General features: G+C 43.4%; 3 protein-coding genes across 3 annotated transcripts; 2 read left to right on the top strand and 1 right to left on the bottom strand.

The window, feature by feature from the left end:
* Positions 1 to 343: 343 nt before the first annotated feature.
* On the top strand, positions 344 to 4,101 carry LOC129103790 (Krueppel-like factor 11). Its single transcript, XM_054614386.1, has 4 exons — positions 344 to 474; positions 1,270 to 1,552; positions 2,034 to 3,020; positions 3,267 to 4,101. The coding sequence occupies exons 1-4, from the start codon at positions 436 to 438 to the stop codon at positions 3,566 to 3,568; spliced, it is 1,611 nt and encodes a 536-aa protein (XP_054470361.1). The 5' UTR covers positions 344 to 435; the 3' UTR covers positions 3,569 to 4,101.
* A 2,335-nt stretch (positions 4,102 to 6,436) lies between these two features.
* dnaaf2 (dynein axonemal assembly factor 2) lies at positions 6,437 to 8,607 on the top strand. The gene is made up of 2 exons (XM_054614385.1): positions 6,437 to 8,175; positions 8,266 to 8,607. Exons 1-2 carry the CDS (start codon positions 6,460 to 6,462, stop codon positions 8,605 to 8,607), a joined length of 2,058 nt encoding a protein of 685 aa, XP_054470360.1. The 5' UTR covers positions 6,437 to 6,459.
* Positions 8,608 to 8,790: 183 nt separating this feature from the next.
* On the bottom strand, positions 8,791 to 13,881 carry lrr1 (leucine rich repeat protein 1). The gene is made up of 5 exons (XM_054614229.1): positions 13,435 to 13,881; positions 11,456 to 11,554; positions 10,390 to 10,642; positions 9,692 to 10,166; positions 8,791 to 9,594 (listed from the first exon to the last, which is right to left on the bottom strand). Exons 1-5 carry the CDS (start codon positions 13,615 to 13,617, stop codon positions 9,339 to 9,341), a joined length of 1,266 nt encoding a protein of 421 aa, XP_054470204.1. The 5' UTR covers positions 13,618 to 13,881; the 3' UTR covers positions 8,791 to 9,338.
* Positions 13,882 to 14,344: the final 463 nt, after the last annotated feature.

Raw genomic sequence — 14,344 nt, 5'->3', positions numbered from 1 at the left:
GGACCGGTAAAAAAAATTCTTCTCTGGCTGACTTCTAAAGGCATTATTCCCACAGCCCGTGAACGCAGCATAGACTCGATCGACCTTTCGCCTAGTTCGTGTATGGCAGTTCATCGGGTTTACCCTGACACTGCTGACTCTCACGGGCACGCCCACCAACGGCCACGCACCCTCTTTCCTCCAACCGTCCGGCGATCACGCACTGTTCATGCGCTCCCTGCTCTCCCATTGGCTGCGGCTCTGCACACACTCGATTCTGATTGGCTCCGTGTTGCCACCCCGCTAGTGCGTGTTGTTAGTTTTGTTTTCCTTTTTTTTCTCCTCCACCCCGTGTTTTACACACACAGCTGAGAGAAAAGGGAGTCAGACCTCAACCCTCTTTGTTCTGCACGGCTCTGACAACCCCGCAGTGATATTAAGACATTGTTTTCCTCCATGCCATCGCGCACATTTACACAAATGGACTCAAACGGGGTAAGTTTATTATTATTATTATAATGTTTCACTGTTTACATTACTTTAATTTGGGCGCGACATTTATTTATTAGTCACATTCACTTGTTTACTTAATTTATATTTCAGTAAAGCTTATTCAACATATATTAATAAAAAAATTAATATCAAATACCTAATCAACCATACTACATTTAAATATTTGCAATAATTTACTTTCACTTGCTCTTTAAAAAAGTAATTGCCTTTATCTGTGCTCATCTAAAAATATATTTAATTTAAACAAGGTGTTGACAAATTGTTAAATCTGGTTATTTGTTTTGTTCACTGTAAAAATGTGTAATAAAGTTATAACGTAACGAGATGAAGTTACTTCCTGATGCGAACCGCTTAATGGGGATTTCACATTGCTCATCTCCGCAGCACGTCACTGTTTGGTCTATATTTGGCAATGGGAGGCGTCCTGGCTCCGAGCCAAAGGCAGTGCACGCTGGGTTGGGGTGTAGTCACCAACACCACCCACCCCCACCTCCACCCCATCTCCCTTATGGGCAGAATCGTGCAGTTTGGATGGGAACTCTAGATTGAGGAACAGTGGCAGAGCAGATGATGCCTGGAAATAGTCCCCCCCCCCATTCCAGTTAACACAATAAAAAATCTTTAATTTAATTCATGCAGTGATCAGACCTGGGTCAAAGTTCATCACCAAAGCGAATCACTCAGTTGAAAATAACCCTGATAACCAAATAATGTGGCAACATTGAAGTACTTTCACTTTGCTTCCTTTGTCTGAAGTTTGTTCATTGTTCCTTTCAGGCTGAGTATATGGATCATTGCGGGTCCTACGCAAAGAGAAGGAGACATGACAGCGAACAGTCTGTCCCCAGTGGAACCTGTGGCCTGGAGTACACCGACCTGGAGGCAGCTGAAGCCCTGGTGTGCATGAGCTCCTGGGGCCAGGGCCACTTCCTCGGCAGCAGCAGGCCGACCCCTTGCAAGCCCAGACCCCTCACCCCAGCGTCGGACTCTTGTGACTCCCTGATGCCGTCAGAACTTCCAGAGCCCCCGAAGGACTTTGTGTCCCTCTCCTCCCTGGTAAGTGACTTTTCATGCTGTACGTCAGATCTGCAGCATCAAGTTCTGCCCCCCCCCCTGTTATTTACAGCTGTGAAACCATTTAGATTACTAATGTTTGTCTAGTAAACACACCGGAGAGAACACCCGAGGTTTCCATTAGACCATAAGGCCTTTTAAAGTGATTGTGTAATGATAAGTTTTGGATCATGGTTTATTATATGAGACTCGGGCAGGTGAGAGGTGCTGCAGCAGGAAAAGTCATGATACTTAAAGGTGGTTTGACCTTCAGACAGAGCGTCTCCTCTCAGAGGCAGAGTCGTAAAAATCACAGTTTATAGCTCTTTAGAACCCAGAGTGATCATTAGTCTTGTGTGTACCTGCTTGCCACTTGTGATCCTTGTCTCTGCAAACACTTTAAATCTAGTGACACCCTCCTTATTACCACGGCATCAGGGCACACTGGTTAAATCTTCTAATGTCCCCCCCCCCCCTTCCTTTTCCAGTGTATGACCCCCCTCATAGCCCCAGCTTTGTCGAGGCGTCAATCACAGCGCTCCAGTCGAGCTCCGGCCTGGCTGTGTCCTCCCAACACTGCGGGTCCGGCCTCCATCAACCTGTCCCGGCACCCGTTGCCGGAAAGACGCCCTCCTCCCTCCCACCTCAGCCACAGCCCTGCAGAGCCATGGCGACCAGCGTCATCCGCCACACCGCAGACAGCACCCCCTGCCAACACCGCATTCCAGTGGCCCCCAATCCAAAGAGCACCAGAGACACAGTAACGGTCTGCCTGCAGCAACAACTGCAGCAGCAGCAGCAGCAGCAGCAGCAGCGTATTACAAAGACTGAGTGGATAACCACACCTCCATCTACTCTTGCTTCTATCACACCCACATTATTCACCTCAACAACGGAGCGGCACGCTATTCCCTCAAATCCCTGTTTGAACAGTGTCTCCACCCCCACTCCTGTCAATATGCAACCGCGAAGCAGCCCACCCACTCCCTCTGCTCCCGCGGCCCTGTCCCCGCCCTCAATCCCCAGCCCTCAAATCATCTGCCAGATGTTCCCTGTCAGCAGCCAATCGGGTATAATCTCAGCCTTCATCCCGGGTGCGGTTCAGACATCCAATAATGGGATTCGGACCGCCTCCACACCCATCCTCCCCCAGCCGGCCTCAGCTAACGGAGCCCCCGTTCAGCAGTCCCTCATCATGGGCTCAGCGATGCCCCAGGGCACGGTGATGCTGGTCCTCCCTCAGTCCTCTATCTCTCAGGCCCCTCACTGCCCTCAGACTGTCATGACTCTGGGCAACACCAAGCTGCTACCTCTGGCCCCGGCCCCTGTGTACGTGCCAGCGGGGCCCAGCTGCGGCACAACAGCAACAAAGATGGACTTTTCCCGCAGGAGGAACTATGTCTGCACCTTCCCCGGCTGCAGGAAGACATATTTTAAGAGCTCCCACCTCAAAGCTCACCTCAGAACACACACAGGTGAGGGTTAACTGCGTACATAAGTTTTTGGTTTGGTTGATAGTCGTGAGGATGTGAAAATAAAATTGGGACCACAGATGAGTGTTGCATCCTGTTTAGTAGGACATTCCTTTCTTGGCCTTGTTATTCTTGATGAGAAGAGAAGTGAGCTCATTGTTTTATCTCAGGCACGTCAGAGTGAAGTTTTTTATGACTGTAGTTTGACTCACCCGCTGACTCCCTGCTCTCCTTGTTTCCCTCCCTTAGGTGAGAAGCCTTTCAGCTGCAGCTGGGAAGGCTGCGAAAAGAGGTTCGCCCGCTCCGATGAGCTCTCCCGTCACCGGCGGACACATACGGGTGAGAAGAAGTTTGTGTGTCCCGTGTGCGACCGGCGATTCATGCGCAGTGATCACCTCACCAAACACGCCCGCCGCCACATGACCACAAAGAAGATGCCCTCCTGGCAGGCAGATGTTCGGAGCCTGAACAAAATGGCTGCGGGCAAAACACCTCCCTCAAAGCCCGGCCTCGCCACACTAAGCATGCTGGTACCTGCCGGCTCAAAGTAGACAATGAACGCTGCCATCCTACCCACTCCCAAGATACCACAGGGACGCAGGGAGCAGCCAAGCACACAAGGCTGCTGCCATTTTACTCATGGGAATGACAGAAAAACATGCACTGGACTCTTTTTTTCCTTTCTACTTTGCTCATTTGTACATGTATTTTTTCTTTAAAGGATTATTTTGTTTACTTTGATATATTTGATAATATCAATGCACTCTTGCCAAAGCCTTTGTATGAAGTTTGTCTTATACATTTCACCTTCCACCCCTCCTACAACACTTTCTCTTTGTTTGTGTTGATACTGATATATATATTTGTCTCTGAATGTATTGTTTGTTGTACTATGAAATGCATTTATTTGATATATTTGGGAAAACATGCAAAACTATATGAATATTAACCACCAGTACTATGATTATACCTTGATTATATCTCCCTGTCTAACTTTTCATATTATTTAATACATATTTGTAATAAAAAAACCGATTAAGTGAGTAATTCTTTGTGCATTTTTTGACCATTCTGATGTCTTATAAGGAAAAACTAAGTGTGGGATCTAGATATAGTCAGCGATCTTTCCCTGAGTGGTGTCTGCCCACATCCTGTGTGCGTCACAGTGTGACTCCCCCCACCACCGCCCTCTCATGGTCAACTGACTGAATGAATTTTTGCTGTTATAAAAGATCTTTGGTAAAACCATCTAGGGACATTGTGTCCTGTTCATTAACTCAGAGCCAGATTGTTGATGAGTCAGCAGACAGGACAGATTTGTTTACCTTGTTTGAGAGTTTATTAACTGATCACTTGAGCCCATCCAGCACTGTCACATGGGGACAAGGAGGCGGTGTGACTGTTGCACAATAAACTCAGTTTTAGTCGGTGAAAATCTCTTACCAGTCTGGTATCATTTGGCAAACATTGCTTGTTTTTGTGGTTAGTGATTACAGGTTGAAGTTCTTAGTAATGTCAGATGCGCAACAATTACAGTGAAGCCCTCGTTGGCAATGATATTCGTAGTTCTCAGGTTCCCTCCAACAACGCTGATACAAATACATATAAAAAAATACATTTGGGTAAGAAAATCTTATTATAGATTGTAAAGGCACAAAATAGTGCATATGAATATTAACCATCAGTACTATGATTATACCTTGATTGTATCTCCCTGTCTAACTTTACATATTATTTAATACATATTTGTAATAAAAGAAACGATTAAGTGAGTAATTCTTTGTGCATTGTTTTACCTTTCTGATGTCTTATACGGAAGGATAAGACATCAGAAAGGTTACCTAAAAGCTACAGACAAGGGAACAGTCTCAGTTTATTGTGTAGACTTTGATGTAAACAGGTTATGCAGTAATGTAGTAAATGTATATACGAAATGAACAAATTATAGGGGAAGGTTATGCTTGTTCATAAAGTCTAGACCATCCTTGAATTGATTAAATGAATGACATAGAAGACATTTTCAGCTGGAGAAATTGAGAGGATGCAAGTGGAAAATTTATAAAGTAAATAATTAAAAAAGAAACCGTTAGGATGCTGCTGGATCACAGAGTGGTTCTGTGTGCTGACTCCATCCTCTCCCTCTCACCCACACATTCATAAGCAGTGGTCCCACACCCAGTGTTAACACAGCACTTCCAATCACACAGTGAGGAATATGAACTGTTGGGGGTGCGACCAATCACTTCTCTTTCCTGCACACCCGCCCCTTTGCCTTACTGACCGACTTATTCACTGGCTGTGTGCCACTTGAGCAGTGATCCACAGCGACCTCTGGCGGCGAATTCACTTCATTTCATTTATTTACACTAGAACATCATAGTTAGTTGCTCATTGCCAACATTTTCTTTTCTGGATTGTGTACATTTATTTATGTTATTTGCAATAAAATTACTTTTTATTAAAAACCTAAACCAACAGACGTTTTGTCTGCAGGACTTAATATATTCTGACAGAACAGAATATTAATTAAAAGGGAATTTCAACTAAAAAGCTAAATACATTCACAATCCAAATTACTTGTCATTAAAATGTGTGCTCCCAAGTGTGTTATTATTTCTTGTTTTATACATGTTTTTATGCATAGAAATATAGGCATATCAACGATATAATGAGGATAATATTAATGTCAAAACATGACAACCGACAGTTTACCTTATTATTGTCAAATTGGCAATAACAGTGAGTGGTTTTCACATTAGATTAGACTAGACATAGATTAGGAGCTGTCTAGTTTACTCTCAAAACATAATGCAGCCTACTTGTTTTTTCTAAGCTATTCTTCATATATTACCCATTCAACCTGTTAATGCACGACATATTCAAATACATGTGAGGGTATTTAGATCAATATATTTACGTTTGAAATGTCAGAGGTAATTAAAAAAATATATGTAATGAATAATCAATCATTAAACAACAAAACACAATCAAGACACTGCAGGTGTGGGTCTTTATCATCCATCATACTACTTCATTTTGTTCAACTATTATTTTGAACTAAATTAAATATACAGTACCAGTCAATGTTTTTTCTTTATTTCTTTATTTTATTTTTTTCTACATTGTAGATTAATATTGAAGACATCCAAACTATGAAGGAACACATCTGGAATTATGTGGTAAACAAACAAATGCTCAACAAACCAGAATATGTTTTATATTTTAGATAAGTAGTTGAATGAGAAGGTGTGTCCAAACTTTTGACTGCTACTGTACTTTTTAAAAGATTCTTATGATTATATTTATTCAGTAAATCATTTTCATTATTTATCAAATCCTGTCGGATCTAAGCAAGGCAAACAAAGTGTTTCACAGGGGAAGTGTTTCCTTGTTGCACCAAAGCCTTTCGCGTTGCTATAGTTACATCAACACAACAGCCATCATGGTGGAGGTCGGAGAGAAGCTGAGAGAACTGAACATGACGGTTGATGAAGTCGACAGGCTGACTAAAGCCCTCAGAGATGAGACTTTTGGGAAAATGCTGCGTGATTACGCACACGAATTATCGGACCCCGAGAATAAGAAAAGGTATGAAGAGGAGATCAAAGTGTTGGAGCAGGAGAGAGGAAACACCATTGAGTTTATCCACCCGCATCCGTTCAGGTCTCTCAGGACCAGTGTGAACGGCAAGCAGAAGTGTTTCATCAATGTCTGCTCCAGTGAAAACGTGGGGAAGCCTGAGTGTAAAGGAGGGGTGTCGGAGGACGGGCTCAGAGGACAGACCTGGTCCCTGCCTCACACTCTGCCCCCAGGGAGACAGGACACAGACCCCAAAGGGAACAAGATCATGATCTACGATGTGGTTTTCCACCCTGACACGGTGCACATTGCAAGCAAAAACAAGAGATTCATGGACATGGTGGACGGCACAGCCATTCAGGGGATCCAGGATGCTTTCAAAGTGACTCTGGACAAAAACAATGTGAGGGAGATGAGTACAAAATACAAGGGGGCCCCTCAGCCTTGTGTCATCCGGAAACCCATACCTGGATACAAATCCAAGGAGCCCCCAGAGGAGCCGGACCCTCTTGCGTTCCCATACCCAGATGAAAAAAGACCTACCACCTCCCTGCAAGTGAAGCCCACAAAATCACCTGCAGCAAAAAAAAGCAGCAGTGATGCTAAACCTAAAGGCTACAGCGTTCAGCCTGAGAAAGTCAGAGAGCCCACCGAGCCAAACTACACGGTAAAATATCGATCTTTTGTGGATCTACAGGACTTCAGATACGCCAGAGACTCTGCCCAAAGCCCCAGGCCCAAAGAGATAGTGGTCACCATCGACATGCCGCTTCTGAAGGCGGCTTCAGACGCCAGCCTTGAGGTAAAAGAGAAACAGCTGCTGCTGGCGTCCAAGAAACCAGCCTACAGACTGGAGCTGCCCTTAGCCTACCCTGTGGATGAAGACAAAGGACAGGCCAAGTTCAACAAACAGAGAGGACAGCTCACAGTCACACTGTCTGTTCTTCCTTCTGATGAAGCTTTGGATTTCACTGTAGGGTCTGCTCAGACTTGTGTTAGTGATGATGAGAGTCAGGAGGAGAAAAGGGAGGTGGACGAAAAGGATATGTGGAAGGAGGAGGAGAGGGACAGCAAGGGAAGCGAGGAGGAGCAGAGAGCTGTCGAGGAGGATTTAAGGCAGCAGACAAGGGTGGAGGAAGTTGAAAAAGAGGGTGAAAGAGGTCATGAGAAAGGAGGGGAGCAGATGAGGGACGGCGAGGAAGGTGTAGCCGGAGAGGAAAGGGTAGAGGGTGAGAAGGAAACACGGGAAGGAGAAAATAGTGAAGAAGAGAAAATTGGTTTGGGGGAAGAGGCAAAATTGGAAAAGCAGGAAAGAAAAGGCCAAGAAGATGTTGAGGAGATATTGAAAGAACAGAAACAGGAAAATGAAAAAGAGGTTGGAGACTCTAACCTACAGAAAAGGCAGCAACTTGAAGATAACGAGGACTCTGGTCTAAGTTTTCAGAGGGATACTGTCGATGTTTCTGCTGAGGAAGAAAACTCATTCCCTGTTTTAATCACTGAAATAGAGGGAGATGTCAATCCGAGCTCTTGTTTGGACTCATCACCCAAAATGAAGACTTCAGAAATCAGAGAGAAGGTGAGATATACCCTGAAAAATCATAAATTGTGTAGACGAGAATGTTACCGTGTGTGGTCAAACTAAACTGCTTGTATTTTTCTGTTGTAGGTGGAAACAGACGCTGCATTTCTAAATCTCAGTTCAAGTGAGGAATCCCAAACGTCCACGGCTGCCGAACCTCAGAGCCAGAACGACATAGAGGACTGCTGCATTTCAGGAAACATGGTCACAGAGGAGCCGTTCATGGGTTCAGGAGAGCAGCAGGAGGGTAAGAATATAGACCAAGACGACCTGCCGACGGTGCAAATCCTCAAACCAGAGCAAGACAACAAGCCACCACCTGTGTTATTGAGGGAAATTGATAAAGATGGAAACGAAAAGATCATCAGTGACCATTCCACATCTGCTGGGTTCATCTTCCAAAACTCCCTGATGTATGACCTGGACTGAGGGTTTAGAGGAGGTTGTTTTTTTTTTTGTTTATTACAGCAAGTTTGAATGAAAGTTATATTGTTAAATACAACAATATTAAGTGTTCATATTCTCAAAACCTGAGAATCTTAATTTACTTAACTCAAATGCATGACACAAATCATTTAAATGTCTCCAAATAAACTACTTATGACAACATGATGAATACTTTTATTTTATTTTTCACATGAATATAAAAATTGTGGGTCATCAGCACTGTAAAAAACAACTCCCTTTGGCCAATGCTCACGGACCCAGAGGCACTGTGTTCAGGAAGAAACTCTCAATTAATCTAATTTGATTTATTCCCCTGCCTTGTAGAAGTAGGTCAGTAGGGGAGCCTGCAGTTTGCTCTGAGAGGCAGGAAGAACAGAAAAGACGATGTATGACATTTACCAGCAGCAATGGCAAACTGTCATGTTGTGTCAGTGTGGCTTCCTGCTGTCATTACATAGAGTCAGTGCTATTCAGTAACAGATGGAGCAGGTATGTAAGGAAGTGCATTATGAGTTGACTGTAAGTGTAAAACAGGCTGATTCAAGCACTTTTAAAAAAAACCTAAAAGAGTCAATATTCTCCTTTTCATTTAAAGGCATTACCGGAAAACTGTATCCTCCAACAGTTTATCTTAACTTGCAAACCGTTGCAAAATCCACAGCAATTTCCAGCAGTCGGTGTGTTTCCTGGCAAACGAAAGAGTTTGTTGTTCCTCATCTGATTCCTCTCTGGAGCGAGTTGTCTAAAAACTCGGAGTAGCAAGAGAGGGAGCAGAAGTGCTGCTGCACCGGAGCCTCTGTGCCCCCCATGTCGTCCACCAGGACCACTGTGTGAGAGACCTGGTGCAGGTTCATGCTGACCGCCGTCTTGATGTAGAAATTGATGCAGACCCGGCCGCAGTCGCACATCTTGCCTACTTCAAGGTCCCGACACAAGTGGGCAGGGATGAGGTGAGGTCCGTATGGTAACCTGTGAGGTGAATCACAAAGGATACAGTTAGGAGGTTGCTGTAAGAACCACAGTGAAGATACAGAACGATACACGGGGCATGTTTGTTGTTTCTTACCTGAGGTTGGACACAGCTCTGGAAGCCAGCTCTTGAAGTGGAAGTGGGAATGTAAGATTCATTGTGTGGTCAAAAGGGTTAGGTTGGACAAACGGATTCCCAAACAGGTCCAGGTTCTCCAGACTGAGCTTCCGGAAGTCAGAGGGCAACATAGTGAGCTGGTTGTGCGCCGCCGACAGGAACCTCAGCTTGGAGTGCCGGCCCACGTGGAACGGCAAACAGACGAGCTCGTTGTCGTCCAGCTTGAGGTTCACCAGTTCTTTGAGCTGGCAGAACTGAGCGGGGAGGGTCTGCAGTCGATTCTGGCTGAGGTCCAGGAGCTGGAGGGTCCGCTGCAGGGTGGACAGGCAGAGGGCCTCGCTGAAGGCTTCCAGGTGGTTGTTGTGGAGGATGAGCTCGGAGAGGCAGCTGAGGTCACCGATGGTGGCGGGGAGTTTCTTGATGTGGTTGTTGCTGAGGTCTAGCTTGCGGAGAGCTGCAAAAAAACAAAAACAAAGAAAAATACCACAATTTAAAAAGGGATAATCCAGCTATTTAGTATTGCATAAAGTTAAACTCATCAACCTTTAACGTATTAATGCCCTCTAATCTTCCCAATATAAACAAAAAGGGAATGAAGAGCAGAAATGTAAATCAAACACTATAGGACAAAACAGAAATTACAGTGTGCAGCCAACAACTCCGCCAGCTCACTCTACCTTTAAGAGACAGCATCCGCATGTCCACCCGTGACAGTTTGCAGTAGGAGACTTGCAGCTGCTCCAGAGAGTAGGGGAAGTTGGAGGTGAGGGGGTAGTCCTTCTTGGAGACGATGGTGAGCTTCTTCTTGGGTTGCTCTACGTCTCTGGCGCGTACAGGAGTGAGCGTGGAGAGAGGAAGGCTACTCGCGTCGCTTCCTCTGTCCGCCAGACGAGCGGCTGAGAGGAAGTTCTTTAAGCTATTTGCATCAGCCTACAAATAAATTGATAAATGAAGATACAGGTGGATTAATGGATTCATAGGTAAGAGGAAGAAAAGCAGCCTCATAGTATCTTCTCAGGTGGTTGTGTATGACTAGATTCCTTGAAATATCTAACCTAAATTTACTGGCCTGGAATATCTTGACACACTTCGTTTGAATGTATGTGGTGAACTTTATGATTCTGAACAGAAAGGTGAGTGACTCAGGATGTAAAGGACAGGGATTAGATACAATTTGGTGAAGACCTGAACAATCCCATGCAGTCCAAAGTAATAGACCCTCAACAAAGAAAACACCCAAAAGACATATCAGGGTGTTCATTTAAATGTATGGCCAATTTATTTATGATTAAAACATGGTGGGCCTGTAGGCTAATTTAAGTTTGGTTTACACATTTCCAGCAATGTAGGAAAATTCAGTTCCACCTGCTCACCTGCCCTGTGTGTGTGTGTGTGTGTGTGTGCGAGTGCATTTCTTTTCAACATTGCAAGTTGAACAATGTTAGAATCTAAGTGAAAGGTCACCACGGCCCTCAAAACAGCGAGGAGGGCTTTACAGCAACTGGAAACAATGAGGCTGCTATGGCGACTGTCCAGGCATCAGCTGCAGTCAAAACAACTGAATGTGTCTGTCTAGTTGATTAACGAGGAGGTGGAGTCATGTGACATTTTTTTCCAAGGAAATAAGAATGGAGTTGCATCATCAGAAACCTGAAAATGTGGTTTAAAAAAACCAAACAACCAGTCCTCACTGATAAACACTGTTATTCTCAGACTGTAATTACACCACGGTGGAAGTCGTACCTTGCTCATACAAATGTCAACAGCAGGCTCCTTTAGTCTCACAGTGGCCTTTCCTTCCTCCACAAACCAAGTAAAGAACTTCTCTATGTTGTCTTTGAGCTGCAAGAGAAAGTTGGCAAATGTCAGTGATGGAAAAATACATGACACAACAACAGGGCGGGTACACATTACTGTTCAACCAAGAGTGATTCACTGCCTCAACATGTGTAGACCGGAATACAGAAAGCTTTTTTGTCAACATGCAGGCGTATATTTTTACAGAGCTATGGCGTTTTAAATCAGAAGCTGATGAATAAAATAAATAGACAAATAAAAAGTAAATGTATTAAGTGGCATGGGTTTGAGTTAACTGAAAACCACAAACACAGTAAAAGGTGCTGGAATGTGTTGCTAATGCAAGGTTTTAATGCTGTCAATTTCAAAAAGTTACTATATAAATCTGACAAACAATATGACATGAAGATCAACTCATTTACTGTCTTATTAAACTATACTTATTGAAAGAGCTAAGAGGAGTGCAGCATGTAAATGCTTTGTTATAATGTGACCTATACACTGGATGCACAATGATTTGCATCAAAATGTTAAATTCGATTCAAGGAATGTTTATTCAGCCCCTTTGCATTCAGATACATATTTTTTAAATGATAGTTTAAGGAGCCAAACATAACCGTGTCAACGGGTTCATTAACTCAAACACAAATATATATAGCACTACAAACATACAACACCAATAAAGGAGAGGAGGGGGGTTCATTCTCTTGAGGTCAGTTACAATATGGACAGGATTCATGACTGAATGGTTATTTACTATTCTTATCCTTTTTAAGTCTTTTTCAAATAGAAACTTTCCAACTCAAGTCAACAAATTTAGCAAATGCCTGCTGAAAAAGGGGGTTTTGTTCCCTTCCTGGATGGACGGACTATTAAGGACTAAGTACAAACAGATCCTACGTATACTGATCCACCAAAGTTATAAAAGGTTTATAGTACTGTACTGTGGTACTGTGTAATGCAGCTTCATTACATTACATTACATTACATTACAGTCATTTAGCAGACGCTTTTATCCAAAGAGACTTACAGGAAGTGTATTCAACATAGGTATTCAAGAGAACTACTAGTCACCAGAAGTCATAAGTGCATCTCCTTTCTTAAACAAGCATCTAAAAGCATAAACCAGAGCAAAAGTATAGTGCAGAGGCAAATTACTACGAGAACAATAATTGCAACAGACTAATCCGAATATAATAAGTGCTACAAACTACTACGAATAGGATAAGTGCAGTAAACAAATACAAATTCAATAAGTGCAGCGAACTGATACAAATACAGTAAGTGCAACAACTAATACGAATGCAATAAGTGCTACGAGGAAGGCTCAGGGTGTATCTGTATATTGTTGTTATTGTGTTGTATATTGTTGTTATTGTGTTGTATATTGTTGTTATTGTTGTTATTGTGTTGTATATTGTTGTCATTGTGTTTGTTGTTCGCTGCTGCTGGCTGGCTGAGGGCTACCAAACAAATGTCGTTGTATCACTGCAATGACAATAAAAAAACCTCTTTATCTCTTTATAAAAATATATAAATTACAAATTGAACTACTACGAATAGGATAAGTGCAGTAAACAAATACAAATTCAATAAGTGCAGCGAACTGATACAAATACAGTAAGTGCAACAACTAATACGAGTGCAAAAAGCTTCATGTTTTAGGCACTTCATTTCTTATTATACTCAAATGCAGCCATTGCTCTTATAAAAAGTCCCTGTTTCTGTGTTTTATAAAGGTTACAGTAGCTGGTCTATGAGATAACTCTGAGTGATTAATGATATACTAACCTAGATATACTAACCTAGACCTACATAACATCAGCCTCATTTGGAGGAAAAACAACAACAGAGGTCACACACCCAGGGATACATAACATGAATGCAACTCCACCTTCAGCACCACCACCACCTCCACCACTGACCTTGTACTTGGAGCCTGCTCTGTCTTTGGCTGTGCAGATCATCATGTAGATGTTGCTGCGTTGACTCGTCTTGTCCAGCTGCTTCCCGATGGACAGCACCGCTCTGCTCCCCTTCCCTCGACTTTTCATCCCAAACGAGGGCAGCATCCGGTTCACCACCTCGACATCACACTGCAGCTTCATCCTCCCAACCGAATACAAAACAAAACACACACAAACCCCGACGTGAAGTCCGGCTTAAGGCCGAGAGAGAGGGACCTGGGGGTTAGGATGCATACCAGAGAGAGAGCAGGAGACCACGCTACATACTGCGGGGTGGACGGAGACTTCAGGCGGTCTGGACCGTGTCCTGACAGCTGGTTCCCGGCCCCGGATGGTCCTCTGTCCGCGGCTCTCTGCGGGTTAGCCGCTGTTAGCATGTTCCCGCGTTATTGGGAAGTGACGTCATGGAAGCGCTCGTTTTTAGCAGCAGAGGGACAGAGCTTCAATAAACACTAAATACAAGGTGACAACACTGGGAGAAAGTGTGTTTACTACAGCACTGATGAGCATGGAAGCTACTTTATTTGATGTTACTTTACAATATAAATAGTGTTACTTTACTTTATAATATAAATATTACAGTCATTTTTTTTTAGGAACTAATCACTTTTCAGACAGATCTACAATAAACAATAAATACAAGGTGACAACACTGGTACAAAGTGTGTTTACTACAGCACTGATGAGCATGGAAGCTACTTTATTTGATGACTTTAATTCTATGTTACTTTACAATATAAATAGTGTGGCCTACTTTTTTTTTTTTAGGAACTAATCACTTTTCAGACAGATCTACAATAAACAATAAATACAAGGTGACAACACTGGTACAAAGTGTGTTTACTTCATCACTGTGCTGATCTGATGA

Source organism: Anoplopoma fimbria, chromosome 15 (assembly GCF_027596085.1).
Source record: "Anoplopoma fimbria isolate UVic2021 breed Golden Eagle Sablefish chromosome 15, Afim_UVic_2022, whole genome shotgun sequence".
NCBI lineage: Eukaryota > Metazoa > Chordata > Actinopteri > Perciformes > Anoplopomatidae > Anoplopoma > Anoplopoma fimbria.
Note: the sequence above shows the minus strand (reverse complement) of the source record. Positions and strands in the feature narration are given on the sequence as shown.